The sequence below is a fragment of the Candidozyma duobushaemuli genome, assembly GCF_002926085.2.
Source record: "Candidozyma duobushaemuli strain B09383 chromosome Unknown G_B09383, whole genome shotgun sequence".
NCBI classification, from domain to species: Eukaryota; Fungi; Ascomycota; class Pichiomycetes; order Serinales; family Metschnikowiaceae; genus Candidozyma; species Candidozyma duobushaemuli.
Genome location: NW_020289896.1, coordinates 493,461 through 510,631, shown reverse-complemented (window position 1 = coordinate 510,631; position 17,171 = coordinate 493,461). Strand labels below are relative to the sequence as shown.

The 17,171-nt window shown below is 43.3% G+C and overlaps 9 protein-coding genes across 9 annotated transcripts; 7 read left to right on the top strand and 2 right to left on the bottom strand. All coding sequences in view use genetic code 12, as the record gives it.

The window, feature by feature from the left end:
* Positions 1–520: 520 nt before the first annotated feature.
* On the top strand, positions 521–2,539 carry CXQ87_005218 (uncharacterized protein; the record flags this gene model as incomplete). The annotated part of the gene is made up of 1 exon (XM_025483645.1): positions 521–2,539. The coding sequence occupies one exon, from the start codon at positions 521–523 to the stop codon at positions 2,537–2,539; it is 2,019 nt and encodes a 672-aa protein (XP_025335880.1).
* Positions 2,540–2,789: 250 nt separating this feature from the next.
* Positions 2,790–5,614, top strand: SEC26 (coatomer subunit beta; the record flags this gene model as incomplete). The annotated part of the gene is made up of 2 exons (XM_025483644.1): positions 2,790–5,586; positions 5,610–5,614. 2 exons carry the CDS (start codon positions 2,790–2,792, stop codon positions 5,612–5,614), a joined length of 2,802 nt encoding a protein of 933 aa, XP_025335879.1.
* Positions 5,615–5,657: 43 nt separating this feature from the next.
* CXQ87_005216 (uncharacterized protein) lies at positions 5,658–6,467 on the bottom strand (the record flags this gene model as incomplete). The annotated part of the gene is made up of 1 exon (XM_025483643.1): positions 5,658–6,467. One exon carries the CDS (start codon positions 6,465–6,467, stop codon positions 5,658–5,660), a length of 810 nt encoding a protein of 269 aa, XP_025335878.1.
* A 679-nt stretch (positions 6,468–7,146) lies between these two features.
* On the top strand, positions 7,147–7,605 carry NHP2 (snoRNA-binding protein; the record flags this gene model as incomplete). The annotated part of the gene is made up of 1 exon (XM_025483642.1): positions 7,147–7,605. One exon carries the CDS (start codon positions 7,147–7,149, stop codon positions 7,603–7,605), a length of 459 nt encoding a protein of 152 aa, XP_025335877.1.
* A 141-nt stretch (positions 7,606–7,746) lies between these two features.
* On the bottom strand, positions 7,747–9,432 carry CXQ87_005214 (uncharacterized protein; the record flags this gene model as incomplete). Its single annotated transcript, XM_025483641.1, has 1 exon — positions 7,747–9,432. One exon carries the CDS (start codon positions 9,430–9,432, stop codon positions 7,747–7,749), a length of 1,686 nt encoding a protein of 561 aa, XP_025335876.1.
* A 1,810-nt stretch (positions 9,433–11,242) lies between these two features.
* On the top strand, positions 11,243–12,562 carry SEC9 (Sec9p; the record flags this gene model as incomplete). Its single annotated transcript, XM_025483640.1, has 1 exon — positions 11,243–12,562. One exon carries the CDS (start codon positions 11,243–11,245, stop codon positions 12,560–12,562), a length of 1,320 nt encoding a protein of 439 aa, XP_025335875.1.
* Positions 12,563–13,113: 551 nt separating this feature from the next.
* HGT3 (Hgt3p) lies at positions 13,114–14,880 on the top strand (the record flags this gene model as incomplete). The annotated part of the gene is made up of 1 exon (XM_025483639.1): positions 13,114–14,880. The coding sequence occupies one exon, from the start codon at positions 13,114–13,116 to the stop codon at positions 14,878–14,880; it is 1,767 nt and encodes a 588-aa protein (XP_025335874.1).
* Positions 14,881–15,729: 849 nt separating this feature from the next.
* CXQ87_005211 (uncharacterized protein) lies at positions 15,730–16,056 on the top strand (the record flags this gene model as incomplete). The annotated part of the gene is made up of 1 exon (XM_025483638.1): positions 15,730–16,056. One exon carries the CDS (start codon positions 15,730–15,732, stop codon positions 16,054–16,056), a length of 327 nt encoding a protein of 108 aa, XP_025335873.1.
* A 503-nt stretch (positions 16,057–16,559) lies between these two features.
* On the top strand, positions 16,560–17,150 carry CXQ87_005210 (uncharacterized protein; the record flags this gene model as incomplete). Its single annotated transcript, XM_025483637.1, has 1 exon — positions 16,560–17,150. The coding sequence occupies one exon, from the start codon at positions 16,560–16,562 to the stop codon at positions 17,148–17,150; it is 591 nt and encodes a 196-aa protein (XP_025335872.1).
* Between the last annotated feature and the right edge of the window lie 21 nt (positions 17,151–17,171).

Sequence of the window (17,171 nt, the reverse complement as noted above, 5' to 3'; positions counted from 1 at the left end):
TTTCTTGCTTTCTCCGCTTCGAGACTTTTTGTGTGTAGCTGATGAAGATTTAAATCAGGTGGTATCAAATTCACGCAAGTTGCGCCCCAAAGTCAAATACTAAATGATTAGCAATTTGTTCGGAGGAATTCTGAAGCATTAAGATAGTTATCATTACAATAATCCAAAAATTATGACTAATTTTAACCTAATTTTATGAACTTAGGGTTCCCCAAGTTGTGTCACGTGTATGGTGTGCCTCATTTATGCAATGTTACTGCACCGTTCTTAAACTTCGATCAAGGTCTGAACCAGCACAGAATTTCACCCAAGCCATTGATCCTCATTCAAAAGGAGTCCATCGAAAATGGAGCGAGAAAAACGTTCATCAAGGTTGCTTGGAAGCAGGCTTTCCTCCATTTTCACCTCTCTGGATTATTCCCAGGGCCAGCCTGAGCATCATGAAGCAAGATCCATACAATCGAAACTGTCTTCAGGGAGCCTTAATCCCTTGTCAAAACCACCGCTCAGTAATCTGCCAATGCTGTACCAGAGTGACTCAAAGAGAGACTTGAAGAACAAGCTGCCTAGTGATACTCATTCCGTGGGTACTTTTAGCAATGAAAGTGTGGGTCTTCAGAAACCAGCGAGAAAACTTACAAGAAAACCACCTCCACCAGAAGATGACCTTGATTCATTCAAACTGTCTCATTCGAATGCTTCAGCCAAGCCCCATGCAGTTGCGTTGAAGGAACGAAAGTATGGCACAAGCATCGACACAGCTGCCACAAAAGCAGATAGTTTGGATGAAATCATATGTACCTTGGAAGACGAAATTCATGACATGATGAATTTTCGTAAAAGCTCGCAACAGCGTGTTGATACCACAAGCGAGGAGGTTCAAGGAGAGCCTAGCGCTCCAGTGAATGCAAATTCGATACGCAATTCGGACCGAGAATCTGGATCTGAATCCCAGAGACTGTTTTTTATGGGTGATCTGGGGACAACTCAGTTGTCGCAAGCTGATCAATCATCCAATTCTACATCACACTTGCGGGAGCCAACCCGTAGCACGCATTCAAATCCATATCAATTTCCTCCTACTACCAAAAATGAACCTGTCTTTGATCATCAGCTCAGATTTGGGAACCAGATCGATATGGAGTATGGAGAACTTCCTACCGAAAATATAGCATCGACCGAACAACATGAGGCATACCAATTACGGCCAACATCGCTGGTGAGCGTTGAAAGCCTTCACTTTGTTGACTCCGTGGGGGAGCCAATTCATAATGTTGAGACTAATCACTCTTCAGTACGAAGCAATATGATGAGTGAAAATCAGTCTCAGCTTAGCATGAGTCTGACAAGTAAGATTGAGAGTCAAGAGTTACAAGGTCCTCCGCATGCGAGCAGCCGGTCGACACACACTTCCAGTCAAGTGTTTGAATCTGACCCTGCAAGATTCAAACCTCCTTCTCCTCACTCAACCTATCCAACTGAGCTCCTTCATGAAGTGCTCACATCAGGCTCCAACGGCGGAAATGTTGCAACCAATTCCAGTAATCCAACTTTGGACCGAGTTCAACCCTCCATTAGAGCAAACTATTCACACCAGACCCGCCAGCCTCTCAGGAGTGCCCCGACGTTTACATCTGTTGCCAGCGATTCAACATTTTCAAAAGGTCTGGTAACCTCCACCCCTGCAAACACATTCCATCGCAAGTCTCTGTCAATGAGCTCTGTTTTCAGCACAAACTCCAATCGTCACATTACATTAGCAGCATTGAAGAAGTCCATCTCTCTACGACCCGGCGAGGGCGAGCGCTCGAATTATGTTCAAACAGTGCGACGCAATGCTGGTACTTCTTACAACGACTTGGGTCCAGAAACTTGGAAACTACCTGTGGGTATATTACCAGTTGATAAGCGGCAGCTCACGCCTTCGAATGATCGGTATAATAGATTGCGTGGTAACAGGAAGAATCAATCAAGTGGTGTGGGTCTTAAACATGGCCATCTTGCTCCCCGACTCCTTGCTACCGAAGTTGATGAATCAGAGGGCCTGAACAAATTTGGGTCCTTGGGAAGATCGAGCACCTTCCAAAGGCATGAAGGAAAGCAGATTACCCCTGTCTCTCTGTCTAGACTGACATTACCATCCACCGCTTTATCTCGAGGAAATTCATTAAGGCGTAACAGCAATGCACCTTCTCGGACTGGCTCATTTGCTGGTTCAGTTCTGAGCTCGATTTTGCCTTCAACGACATCTACTACCCCCGTAAGGGATTCAGGATCACATGTTGACTCTCAGTCTCATTTGTCGCGGCATACACTGACTTCATCTCGTCATTCTGTCGGCAGTATTAGTGAAGGACGTTTTACTGAAGGTTATTATCAACACCCAGGATATCGTTACGACGAAGAGATGGAAGAAACGGATCGCTTTAGCCCATCTACAGACGGTACCATGCATCAAGACTTTGAGGAGGAGGACGAAGTTCAAAAACCCCGTTTGGTGCTTGCGAACCCTGATAGCGAAAGCAGCGATAATGAATAGACATGCATATATTTAACGATAAATGATACCGACCCTTCCTATTGTAGTGAAGCCTGATAAAGAATACGTACCTATGTTGTCACGTGTGTGTGATCATGTGTCGAAAGGCCGCGATTCAACCATTCTATCCAGGTGTTAATATTCAAAAAATCTCAAAACATCTTTGGTGAGCGATCTCAAGTCTTCCATAGACCATTACTATTGTCCTAAAGGCGTAAAGTTTTCCAAAGCTCCTGAGTAACTACCAAGAATGTCTGACGCAGGGTACATGCTCATTTATGAGCCCAATGCCGCGTCGAAAACATCCGTGTCTGAATTGAAGACACTTTTGGAAAAGAGCAAGGACGAAGTCAAGATTCTGGCTATGAAAAGAATCATTACAGCAGTTTTGAATGGTGATCCAATGCCTGAATTGTTGATGCATATCATTCGTTTTATCATGCCCTCAAGGAATAAGGAATTGAAGAAGTTGTTGTATTTCTACTGGGAAGTTTGTCCAAAGTTAGACAATCAAGGTAAGATGAGACATGAAATGATTTTGGTATGCAATGCCATTCAACACGACTTGCAGCATCCAAATGAGTACGTGAGAGGTAATACTTTAAGATTCCTTTGCAAATTGAGAGAGGCGGAATTGTTGGAGACATTGATTCCAAACGTGCGTCAATGTTTGGTTCACAGACATGCTTATGTGAGAAAAAATGCAATCTTTGCTCTTTACTCCATTTACAAGGTCTCGAGTCATCTCATTCCCGATGCTCCTGAATTGATTTACAGCTTCTTGGTGGAAGAGTTCGATTCAGTGTGCAAGAGAAATGCATTCGTGTGTCTCAGTGATTTGAGTAGAGATGCTACTTTACTGTACATCCAGGACAACATTCATCAAATCGAAACATTGGATTCCCTTTTACAACTCGCCTTTGTCGAGTTTATTAGAAAGGATGCTCAGACAGCTGTTAATTTGAGACAGCAATACGTGCTTTTGGTATCTGAGATTATCGAATCATCTTCAAATGTTGTCGTTTACGAGGCTGCGATTACTTTGATCTCCTTGTCAGCTTCATCTGACTCCATGGTTTTAGCGGGCAACAAGTTCGTTGAGCTCGCTACAAAGGAAGCTGATAACAATGTGAAAATCATTACATTGGAGCGTATCAGTGAGCTAAACAGAAAGAGTCCGGGTTTGTTGCAAGGCTTGTGCTTGGATATCTTGGGTGTTTTATCCACCCAGGATATCGGTGTGCGTAAGAAGGCACTTGACGTGACATTGCAATTGATCACAAGCAGAAACGTTGAAGACGTGGTAAAATTGCTCAAGAAAGAATTGCAGAAAGCCTCGTCTTCCAACGAAGACAACGCCGCCGAATACAGACAGTTGTTGGTGAACGCTATCCACAAATTAGCGATCGACTTCAGCGAAGTTGCGACAAATGTCATTGACTTGCTCTTGGAATCGATTGGTGATCTCACAAATGCTGCTGCTTACGATGTGATTACATTTGTTAAGGAGGTTGTCGAGAAATTCCCAGATTTGAGAGAATCGATCATCCACAAGTTGATTAAGAGTTTGTCGGATGTCAAGTCGGGTAAGGTGTTCCGCGGTGCATTCTGGGTCTTGGGTGAATACTCATTGAGTGAACAATCGATCAAGGATGCCTGGAAGTTCGTGAGATCTAGCATCGGTGAGGTCCCTATTTTGGCCAGTGAAAAGAGGCAGCTTGAGGGTTACTCGGAAGAGGCCGATGAGGATGAGAGCGGTGAATCCTCAACGACTAAATCGAAGAAGGGTCCAGTGGTTTTGCCAGACGGAACCTACGCCACAGAGAGTGCCTTGAGTGCGCAAACTAACACGAGCGATGATGAGGACTCGTTACGTATTAGAAAACTCATCTTGGCCGGTGACTTCTACTTGGCTTCAGTTTTGGCATCTACGCTCGTCAAATTTGTCTTGAGATTGGGGCGTCTAGAAACTGCTGATAAACACTTAAATGCATTGAGAGCCGAGGCATTATTGATCATGGTGTCCATACTAAGAGTCGGTGAGTCTAGCTTTGTTCTGAAAAGAATTGATGAAGATTCTGCTGACAGAATTTTGGCTTGCATTAAATTTTTAACTGATGACCAGGACCACGATCTCATTGAAAAGGGATTCTTAGAAGATACCAAGGATGCCTACAAGAGCCAGGTTCAAACGGCACAGGAAAAACAGGCTGAGTCCGAGGCAAGAGATTTGCATGACAACGCTGAGCATGTTGATGACGCCATAGTGTTCAGGCAGCTCGACAAGGACGGTGGTTCTACAGATGCCCTTGGAGATGACCTCACGGGCGTCTCTGGCGTTGTCTCTAAGAGAGAGGGACTCTCGTCCAGGCTCAACAAGATTTTGCAGTTGACAGGCTTTTCTGACCCCATCTATGCCGAGGCATATGTCAAGGTGCATCAGTACGACGTTACATTGGAGGTCTTGTTGGTTAATCAAACGACAAACACTCTCAGGAATCTTTCGGTCGAGTTTGCTACATTGGGAGATTTGAAGGTTGTCGACAACGGTGCAACCGCCAACATCGGGCCACACGGATTCTATAATCTTTCTGTTACTGTCAAAGTGACAAGTGCTGATACCGGCGTGATCTTTGGTAACATTGTCTACGATGGTCAGCACTCAGATGATTCTACCATCGTCATTCTCAACGATGTTCATGTGGACATAATGGATTACATCAAGCCTGCTTCTTGTACTGAGAGTGCGTTCCGCACCATGTGGAACGAGTTTGAGTGGGAGAACAAAATTACTATTAAATCGAAGAAGGCATCTTTGAAAGAATACTTAGACGATTTGATGGCAGGAACTAACATGAATTGTTTGACACCGGGTGCAATAATTGGCGAGGAATGTCACTTTTTGGCCGCCAATCTTTATTCTCGATCCTCCTTTGGTGAGGACGCCTTGGCTAACTTGTGCATCGAGAAACTGGCCGATGGTTACATCATAGGACATGTGAGGATAAGGTCGAAGGGTCAAGGCTTGGCTTTGTCTCTCGGAGACCGTGTCGCCTCTATTTCGAGGAAGTCTAAGGAATTGGAGGTATCTCGTGTTTGATATATAAAAAAATAAAGTTTATTTACAGGAAAGATCATTCAAGACGTTCTTCAGATAGATGAATTTGAGGAGCTCTTCCTTGCTGACTCGTAACTGGTCTTCTGTTTCTGAAGACTCGAACAAATGGTCATAATCATGCAGCCTTATAGTGGGAAGAATTTTTATATCTGTGTCTTGCTTGTATACTTGAAATGAAAACCTTCGGGAATACTCTGAAACAGTGTTCATCAAGTATTGAAGATCACCTTTTATGTTGACAACGTTTAGGTTTCGGTTAAAGTCGTATGGCGCAAAGTCAACCAGCGCTTTGCCCTCTGAAAACAGCACTAACTCAAACTCTCTAGCTTCCACCAAGATATCGATTTTGTAGTTTTGTGATCGTAGAGTGAAGGACTCATGCCTTAAAAGATTGTTTGATTCCGCAGAATTCGTGAACCCAATAAACGCAGTGGCTGCCAGTAAACTAATTTGTTCACCATAAAGCGTTATAATGCGATCAACGCTAAACGGGCTGCTCTCAGACAAAGTGATAGAATCAAGATGGAAGTTATTTATCAATTCATTCTTGAATTCGGCTGTGAAAATTTGTGACTCGGAGTTTCCTAGGAGAATTTTGACATGAGTTGACTTCTCGTCGGACTTCTTTTCCGGAATAAGCTTCTGAAGATAGGTCTTCACTTTGTCCGGCTCCACCACAGAACGTACTATGTCTGGAACAACAGGGTTTTCGAGAAGCAATGGACTGTCACTGAACTGTTCCGTATGTTGATAGTCATTCCTTCGTTTTCGTGAGTAGCTTTGTGAAGCTTTACTTCCTCTTTGATGCATTGGTGGATGTGAATGCTTTCTGATTACGATGTATTGATGCACATAGTAATCACGTGTTTCAGATAACTTGAACATGCAAATTCAAGTTGTTGACAAGTAGAAGACAACTAGGCAATGGCTTAAACGGCTGGTGCCATTGATAGGAATGACTTTTTAAAGTCCTAAATTTGCGCAACTGAAGTAGTGCTTGGTTGTCTTTCAATCCATCTTGTAGGTCAATGCGAAAAGGCTGCAAAGGTATTCACGAATTTTCGCACGAAATGCAGATTCCTGCGAAATCAAAAACTCGAACTGCCAAAGAAAAAAAAACAAAAAAGGGCATCAAGAAGAAAAATACATTTATAATTACAAAGTTTAAAAATACAGCTAATTCCAATCACAAAAAATTCTTACTGATATTTGGTTCTAGTTACATGTAATTGGTTCCTTGAGCGGCCTTCTCAACCAGACACATCTAATGAGAGGGTGTTTTTCCTAACAGAGTTAGTCAATTGACAAAAGCATATCGAATTGGTTATAATTTGAGCTACATCTGGTCAAATTTAGGCGATAGTAGATTTGCTATGATATGGCGTTACAAACGAGCCAGTAAGTTCAAGACACCCGTACACCAAGGAACCTCATCTCCTGAAAAAATAGTTTGGCTATCTCAAGTCATTTTCCATAGAAACTCGTCAGCATGGCAAAGAAGGATAAGGTTGAAGAGAGCGGCGAGGATAATTACGACAAGCGTATGGCCGCTGTCTTGCCATTTGCAAAGCCACTTGCATCGAAGAAGGTCAACAAGAAGGTGCTCAAAACTGTCAAAAAAGCTTCCAAGGCTAAGCATGTCAAGAGAGGAGTGAAAGAAGTCGTCAAAGCCTTGAGAAAGGGCGAGAAAGGACTCGTCATTATTGCTGGAGACATTTCTCCAGCGGATGTTATCTCCCATATTCCTGTTCTCTGCGAGGATTCATCTGTGCCATACATCTTCATTCCTTCAAAGGAGGATTTGGGTTCTGCTGGTGCAACCAAGAGACCTACATCTTGTGTTTTTGTTATTCCAGGTGGCGGAAAGTCCAAGAAAAATTCTGACAAGACTGATGACTATAAGGATGCATACGATGAGCTTGTGAAGGAGATTGCAGCTTCGGACTAGGCCCATCTTGGGATTGTGAGCGAAACTGCTCAATGACAAGAAAGACACCCTAGACAACTTTGTAATATATTAGCATCTTTACCAATAAATTTCGATCCATTGAAAACCATCATCATAATTTTATCTCATTTATCGATTTAGCTATACTTGTTTTGTCACATGTGCAATGGAAGTTCCAACAACGCCTTCATCTTTGAGGGAACCTTCTTCTGAAACTTCGTCACCTAGTTTCCTCTCTTCCCTGTTTTTGTCTCTTATTGTCAATCGCCAAGCAATCAATGTCATGATCAAACCAAAACCCGCAAGACATGCTGTGTATGTGAACCCAATATAATATCTAGGCTTATCTGCTGTATTCCAGACAAAAATCGGCACCCAGGCACCTGTAACATATGCCAATGTGTTTGTGCAAACAACCACAAAGTTTCTCTTCATATCGTCCTCAAATAGTAAACGATTGACCCACGAGAAAATAAAGGGCTGACCATAGGAGGTAGGCACTCCAACAAGAAAGTAAGAGAACCAGTGAAGGCCTCTTGGTATATGCCAATGAGCTAGTAGAGCACAGCCCAATATCAAGAGTACAAAGTAACTCATGACATAGAAATGATTCTTCTTTCCGCCAATAAAATTATGAGAATAGGCCAAAAATAAGGTTGTTCCAATACCACAAGCTGTAAGAATGGAAGGAAACGTATTATACTTATCTGGTGACAACTTAAGATCAAGTTTCATCCACGTTTGAAACGCAGGCTGACTATTGGCAGCGCAGGAATTATTGTAGGCCAAGAACAATAATGGGAACACGTAAATGTGCCATGTGTCGAAAAAACCCTTGATCTTCTTCCACAGGTACTTTTCACGAGTGTTCAATTGTGCACCGATTCTTCTTCTTCTCTCAAGGCCCACCAATCTGTCCTCTTGTGAGAAGTAGAATGCATCAGTGGTACTTGGCGTGTTTGGGTCCACTATCATGGTATAGATACCAACTGGGAATGATATAACTGCATCGAGCACAAACATCCATTTAAAAGGTGGCATCGACGAATGTCCGAAGTGCTTCAAAACAGCCAACTGCAAAGGTCCAGAAATCAACCCTGCAGCATTACCAGCCACGGCGAAATAAGCGGATCTCGTGGATAATTCAGATGCCGAATAATTACTTCCAACAAGATATTCCAAGCCCGGAAAGTACCCTGACTCCAAGAACCCAAGGAAAAAACGAACGGCATAAAGGGACTGTATGTTTTTGCAAGTTATCATAAGAAGGGTCAAAACAGCCCACATTATTTCTAGGCCGCCCAAGTAGTAACGGGCAGAAATTCTATGCAAAATCAAGTTCGAAGGGATCTGTCCGACAATATAACCAATGGTCCATAACGTGACTAAGTAGTTGTACTGGTTTTGATTCATTTCGTAATACTCGTCCATACCATTAACGTAGGCAGTAGTGACATTGGATTGATTCAAATTCTTGATAAAGTATCCAAGCATCGAAGAGCTGAGAAGAAAGAAATCCAACTTGCAAAGGTACTTTTGCTCCTTGGGGTGCTTATCGGTGCCATCCCAAAAAAATTGTCTCACCTTAAAAAGTTTCGAGGTATTCCTCCTATGAATCTCCTCAGGCGTGAGATGGAGCTCAAGGTCGATGTATGGCTCATCGATCTCTATAGAACGTTCCTCGACTTCAATAGTTCTGTCCTTGTTGAGACTGCTTTTTGAGTTCTGATCGGAAGCCAGATCCAAAGAGTTCACGACATGATCCCGTCTTGTTTCTGTGATCTCTGGTCCCTCAAGCTCTCTTTTCAAGACTTGAAAAAATCCCATTGTCCTACTGCTTCAGCTAAAGCTGAAAGCTACCCATTTATAACAATGTCATGGTTGCGAAATTGTGTGGTTGATGTGCGTATTATGATCCACACCTCATCACTAATAGACCGATAACGTGCCATTGTGAGGTAAGCAGGGGATGAGGAAGACAGCTTATTCGCAACTTACTGTGGCGATTGATGCAGAGTGGCATAAACCATATAATATAACCATATCCACTACCTCCGAACCAAAGGGGGTAATTAGCCTTGTGTCTCACAAGACGGGTGAATCTTGAAGAAAGGTAGAGCTTTGTGGTGGTCGAGCAGACTATCTATGCTCCAATTCTATTTTAGATCGTGAAGCCACATTGCATTTTACGTCAATCTTTACTAAATCCCTTAAATTCTGTATCTCATTGTTCTTTTTTTTTTTTTTTTTTTTTTTTATTTTTTTTATTTTTTTAAGGCTTGCATTATCTTCGGTGGGGCGAAGATCATTTCCGTTTACTAGCGATATTAGCCAAAAGTGTGGCACCGCGATCCTTCATGAGGCTTATCAGAATTGGTATTCTCAAATCACTCGCGCCCGATACCTCAGTATTCAGCAAGGAACATGAAGAATGATCCACTGGTAGGAAAGTTAAGTTCTGTTGACTAAATCTTGATTTCAGGGGACTCAACTCTAGGCAGCCATGGCTTTGAGTGGGGAGGAATCATAGCTGCATGCTGTTTGACACCGCCCCGAGGATGGCGCCAAGCATCAAGCTTATTATTAAGTACGTATGATTATGAGCAAGAAAGAATTAATCAGGCAGGGTACACAACAGATCGAGTTATTAGTTGCTTGACACAAGTAAGTTGATTTAAGACACTTGCAATATGTTGTAATTTCCCCATACTTCAAAGAAGCTGATCTCACTATCATCCTCTGGCACTTCCAGTCGGAGAGCAGTCGGTGAAGTCATGAGCCCAGGCTGAATCTATTTTCTGGCCAGCATCTTGACCAAGATTCTGAGACTGGTGAGCCTCTTGATCGTTATCTTACATCATCCTTCAAGCAGGGCCTCTCATCAAATTGGAGCTCAACCCAACAGCCGTGATATCATGTCCATGATCCTCTCCAGGACCATGTAAGTAACCACATGGACATTCGTTAGCAGAAATGTCTGTATCCATACGGTCTTCACTGGCTAACTCAACAGTAGTATCTCGACTTTTCGGAAGCACAGGGGGTTCTAGCTTACGCCGTTTGACATTTTGGATGTCAAGTGGCGGAGGAGGCCTATTGAGAGCTATCATGGAAAGTGGAGTTGACGAAGTCGGACTTTAACGAAGTCTGCGGGACCGAACTTGTGATGAGAATTTATACAGTACCCTCCCCTCGTCAGGATGCCCAATGTTCATACAAATTCGTTGAAGCCCACCTGTCGCTGTGTAGAATTTTCTCTTGATGACTCTTTCACTGTTGATTCAAGGGCTCCGGCTTATGGAGAGAGATGCGATGATTCATCTTCCTCCAGTAATTATGAATAGTCTTCTCAGTATTCCTTTTCTTATTTTTTTTTTTTTTTTTTTTTTTTCTTTTTTCGTTCTGTCTCTCCTCCTTCTTCAGTATTTGGAATCGTACAGAATTATCTGATTGAAGGAAAGATGGATAGGGTTCATGGAGTTCGGTCGTTTCGTGGAGCTACTCGTCTGAGATTCTTATCGACCACAGAGATCACAAAAATAACTTCAGTCCGGTATATTGCGACATAGCCTAATCAGTTTTCTGTACACGGCTCAATTTTTACCATAGTCAACTTCAAGTTCACAACTACGCAATCATGGGGTTGAAAAAGATGTTCAAGAAGAAGGATCCAACCGAGGAGGAGTTGGTGAATACAATGCAAAATGTTGGTATTACAACCAAGACTGCCAACAACCGTCAAGAAAAGTTTGGTGCTTTCAAGCAATACGCCCAGGAAAGACAAGGTGTCAAACCGGGAATGGCACCTCGTAACCCTTACGCAAATATGAATGAAAACCAAGGTAATCCATATGCTAACTCCCAGTCTGGTGAGGCTAGTGCTCGCGATTCAGCATATGCATCATCTGCCACCGGGGAGAGACGACTGAACCCCTATGCGAGTCAAGATGATGGCCCTGCACCATCAAGACCCAGTCCGTACCAAATGCAGCGAAATGGTGGGAATGGTTCTTACAGCGAAAAATCTTATTCGTCATCCAGCAAGCCAAACCCTTACCGGTCTAGCACTACAAGGCCGAGAGGTGATGATGAGCTGACTCTTGACCTCAACGCTATTCCCAGCTCAAGTGCTTTGCCCACGGCGAAGAAGCCTATCAGGAAAACCACAGATACAGATACGCTAGATCTTAATGCTGATCCTGACGAAGAAGACTTGAACCTCGAGGTGGACGACTTCCTAGCAGAGGAGGAACAAGTGAACTCCGAGGAAGAAGAGGTCGAAGCTATTAAGCAAGATATTCGTTTTGTGAAACAGGAATCCGTGGCGCTGACTCGAAACACATTGAGAATGGCCCAAGAGGCGGACGCTTCAGGAACAAATACTCTCGGTATGTTAGGATCGCAATCCGAACGTTTGTTCAATGCCGAACAGAATTTGTTGCTTGCTGACACTCAAACCAAGATCGCTGATGATAAAGTTGCCGAGTTAAAGCGTCTTAATAGATCGATTTTCATCCCTGCTTCCGGAAATCCATTCAACAAAAAGTCTCGCTTGCGTGAACAAGAGTCGAAATTGAAGGCACAGAAAGAACAAGAGAAATACCTTCGAGAGACGAACCGACAAGGCGTGTACGCGAGTGAGCAGCGTGTCAAACAGGGAATTTCAAATAACTCAACTCAGTCAGACACCTTCAACAAATATCAAGATGAAAAGCATCTACAACAAGCTCAGAGATACCAGTTCGAGAATGATTCCGAGGACGATGAGATGGAGAAGGAGTTGGCTACGAATTTGGATCAAATTTCGGCCTATTCCAAGAAGTTAAGAAACACCGCAAGCGTCATGGGTCAAGAAGTCGGTGCTCAAAATGATAGGTTGAGGAAGATCGAGGAAGATGCGGATCGCTTGGATATCAATGTGCACCTCAATAGCACTCGCTTGAATAATATTAGGTAAGGATTCAGTGTTTTCCGTGCAACTGAGTACCAACAACTGACGAACCCGAAGACGGACATCTACCAAAGACTCGAATGATGGTTTGGAGCATAGGAACTGATACACTTTCAACTTGTTCAGAATAGTATTTGAATTGCATTAAATTACTGTTGAATAATTACGTAATAATATCACTAAACAGCAATGAAGTAACCTCCGAATACAGCCGCGAATCAAGCATAACCCCTCACTACTTCGTCATGCTACTCAAGCCAAAAGGACCTGATACGCCCTTGAAACATAGCAGAACGTTGCATTCACCATACAACGCGTTTCTCTGTTTTAAAGTTATTGAGATCCTGCCTACCCCACGGGAAAATGCCGTCAGTGCCTACAGGTTAAGCCGTGCACATAGCAGGAGAATGCACGGCCGCCAAATTAAGTCACTGCATATACGCGGATCTTTATCAGCGTACTTGGAGCATATAGATCAATTCAGTTTCGGTCATTCGCCGCTCGTTGACTTTTCTTTGCCCTGCGATTTCAGTTCAGTATCTGATCTTAGCTAAAACATGGCGCACCATCAAGTCAAGGAGTCGTTTCTTGTCGGGAGGGCACTCCTCAATTTCACCTCCATTTTCGTTTCGTTAGGTGTATTTTTGTTTGGATTTGAGCAGGGCTTGATGTCATCCCTTTTAACCAATTCTTATTTCAAAGAATACTACAATCATCCCAGTCCTGCTGCAATTGGTACGATGATAGCAATTCTAGAAATAGGCGCCTTGTTTTCCTCGTTTGAGGCTGGAAAGGTTGGTGATAAAATTGGAAGAAGAAGAACAATTCGTTGGGGCTCTTTCATCTTTATAGTAGGTGGATTTTTGCAAACCTTTTCGCCAACAATCTACGTTCTAGGCTTGGGAAGACTCGTCTCTGGTGTTGCGATCGGATTTCTCACAACGATCATACCTTGCTACCAATCAGAAATCAGTCCGCCTGATGATAGAGGATTCTATGCCTGCTTGGAGTTTACCGGCAATATTGTCGGGTATTCAACTAGTATTTGGGTTGACTACGGCTTTCTGTTTCTTGAGAATGACTTCTCGTGGCGCTCACCCTTGTTTGTTCAATGTGTCATGGGGTTTCTCCTCTGGTTAGGAACATTCATAATCGTTGAAACACCTAGATGGCTTTTGGATCATGACCATGATATCGAAGGAATGATAGTTATTAGTGATCTCTATGCTGATGGAGAGATTGAGGACGAGGTGGCCAAGGTGGAATTTAGACAGATCAAAGAGAGCATCTTGATACAAAGAATTGAGGGAGGCGAAAGATCTTACCGTTACATGCTCACCCGTTACAAAAAGAGGGTCTCGGTTGCATGTTTCTCTCAAATGTTTGCACAATTAAATGGTATAAACATTGTGTCATACTATGCTCCTATGATTTTTGAAAGTGCCGGCTGGATCGGCAGACTGGCCATTTTGATGACAGGTATCAATTCCTTGATCTATTTGGCAAGCACCATACCACCATGGTATTTGGTTGATGGATGGGGCCGGAAGCCATTGCTTTTGACAGGCGCAGTCGTCATGGCTGCTTCACTCTTTTCCATTGCATATTCTTTATTTTTGGACGATACATACACCCCTCAGGTTGTCGTCATCTTTGTCATAATTTTCAATGCTGCTTTTGGAGCATCCTGGGGACCCATTCCGTGGATGATGAATGAGGTTTTGCCCAATTCTGTGCGAAGCAAGGGAGCTGCGATGTCCACAGCGACGAATTGGCTCTTCAATTTCCTCGTCGGGGAAATGACTCCAATTTTGTTAGACTTGATTCAATGGAGAACCTATTTGATTCCAGGCTTTTCTTGCGTCCTTTCCTTTATGTGCGTGCACTATCTTTTCCCGGAGACTAAGGGTTTATCATTAGAGGAAATGGGATCCATTTTTGATGATAGTTCATCGGTCTTTTCCTTCCACTCTGGATATGGTTCAACTAATGATAACGAGTCTAGGAGAAGCATCGAGCCTTCTCAGTCTAGTGGTGAGACTCAGCCACTGCACCAAACTGCAGCACAGCTCGCTAGAAATCCCTCCTCTATGCGCAATGAGCCTGACGGTCTCATTACAGGAACACCGCAATTACCTCTAATTCCAGCAAATGAGGTTGCGAAGCCTGCCATCTCGGGCTTATCATCAAATGCTGGCATTAACGATGATGCTACCGCGCCACCATCTTTCGAAGACATCATCGATTTCAAACGTCGTAAAGACGCGAAGTCGTGGTTTTCGTGGGCTCAGCAAAAGAGTGCAGACTACGAACAACTAACTTAAGAACCTGCTCCACGATGAATAACTTCAAGTTCCCTAAAACAATGACTAGTTGTAGTTTATGCGTGCCGTTGTTAGATGCCAAGAGCGTCATGATGGAAGTTCGACACGCTGTTTCACCTGACTCTTCCTTTGAAGCCACTTCTTTCAATCCGTTTATTTCGTTTATTTTAAGATTCCATCTTTCACATGACTCGCTTGCAGTTAATTAGTATCCTCTGACATCACCATATCACGACATGCTAAGCCCAATCTCAGCACCAAAGCAAAATGCCGACTTGCGCGTATTAAAAAGTACACAATGGGTCGCCATTTGGGACTAAAACTCAAACGTGACTGCCAAGTGCGCTCTTCAAGACTAGTAAATGAGGTTCTCCACTCAAATGCGTGAAGCACGGTCATTGACGATTCCCCAATTGTAGCCCCAATTAATACTCGGTTCTTTTGGCGCTCTTCCGTTATTGGAACAACACAACAATACTCAGACAAAAACATTCTGTTTTCCTACAATGTCAACCTCCTTGAAACATTGAAAGTATAAACAGGCCAATCGCATTCGCGGATTTAGGCGAAGCCACAGGCACGATGATGTCAGACCTGAATACAAGTCAGGTACACGACGTTTGTTTACTCGGTTTAAATACTCTGAATCGTGGGCACGGCAGAAAATTTTTAAAAGCCTCTTACGCATTCTCATATAATGCACACAGCTCCAAACTTACTTAAAGCGAAGGTGTCCCTCACTTAGACGTTTCAAGAAACAGGTCTCTTTTTACTAATTAATTTTTGGAAGAGCTTTACCTCTTACCTGCCCAAATAATCGATCGTCGAATTTACGAATAATCCAACACCATGTCGTTACTCCTAGATACGTCCACTAGCACGACAGCATCTCATTCCATCACTTCATTGCTGGGCCTCGAGCCAATTGCATCAAGTTCATTGGGTATCAAGAACCCTTCTGCAACTGAGTCGGGCATTACAGCCCAATCTTTCCACACAACACATGCTTCTAATTCTAAAAGCGGCTCGGCATCTTCCTCAAGCAAAGAGTCTCAAAGTGATGCCTCGGGATCGTCTCCCGCACTCAGCGAACAGAGTAACGCGGCGGCGCCCAGATTGTCCTTGATATCATCTGCGTTAGTTATGATGTGTTTGTGTCTGCTTCTCACGATTTAGAATCCTTAATGAATGAACGATTTGTGCTCCTTGGAAATGAGATTTTATGAACTGCCTCGGGCGGGTCCGTATTGGACAGGTTTTGGTGGCGCTAAAATCACAATATAGGTTCCGCTCGTTGTATATTACGTAAGCTTGAAAAAGCGAAGGAAAAAACAAAAATGAGACGAAAAAGAAATGATGATCACCAAAGGGACAGTTTTGTAGGGCAATGGATAATAGTATTCGAGGAAATGCTGGCCTGAGGGTCTCGTGAAATTGAGAATATTAAGATCTTATTGCAGGTTGGTTCTATAGAGATATAATTGTTTTTACTCTAATAAAAAGATATCAGTTGAAAAATTAAAAAAAAAAACAAACTGGATCAGCCAAAAGACCTGTCATACTAATGTTCGTAGTACGGTTCGCGAGCCAGTGCACAACTGTGTGACCTGTACATGCTCAATACCGTTCGTCCTTTGAATTAAGACACCGGTTCGCAAAGGTCTTCGGTGAACACCAAGATGGATAACTCCACCATATTCTTCATCGTCACCCTTGTGATAGCATTTACTTTTTTGCGCTGGCTCATCGCTCCTATCCCTCATTCTGTTGCGGGTGAGTTCAACCTTCCTGAACCAGATTCTCGTGAGAATGAAGGGTCGCGTAATCCAAGAAGACTGACACGAGCTGTCACTGATTCCATGATAGAAGTTGTTCAGGCAATCGGTCCACAGCTAAGCAGAGCTCAAATTGTCCATAGCTTAGAACAAACAGGATCAGTGGAAGCTACTGTCGAGCAATATATGGAGAGCGGATCATTGCCTTATCCTCCTGGAGAGGCACCCCCAGAGAGAGAGGCAAACGATGATAAGCTGAAAATTACATCTGTCGATCAATCTCGAACATTGCTTGAAAAGTACGCTGTCGTTGAGGATGATCATCCTGTCGGCGAGGAAGAGGACGAGTCGCCTGGAAGATGGGGAAAGGACAAGCAGGAAAGATTAGATATTTTGCAAAAGAGACGAGAGCAGATGATCTTGCGTGCGAGACGCAGAATGAAGCAGACTTTGGGAAACGAGGTTGCTGAGAATGAACTTCTAGACAAGAGTTAATTGCATGTATGTTCATTGAGA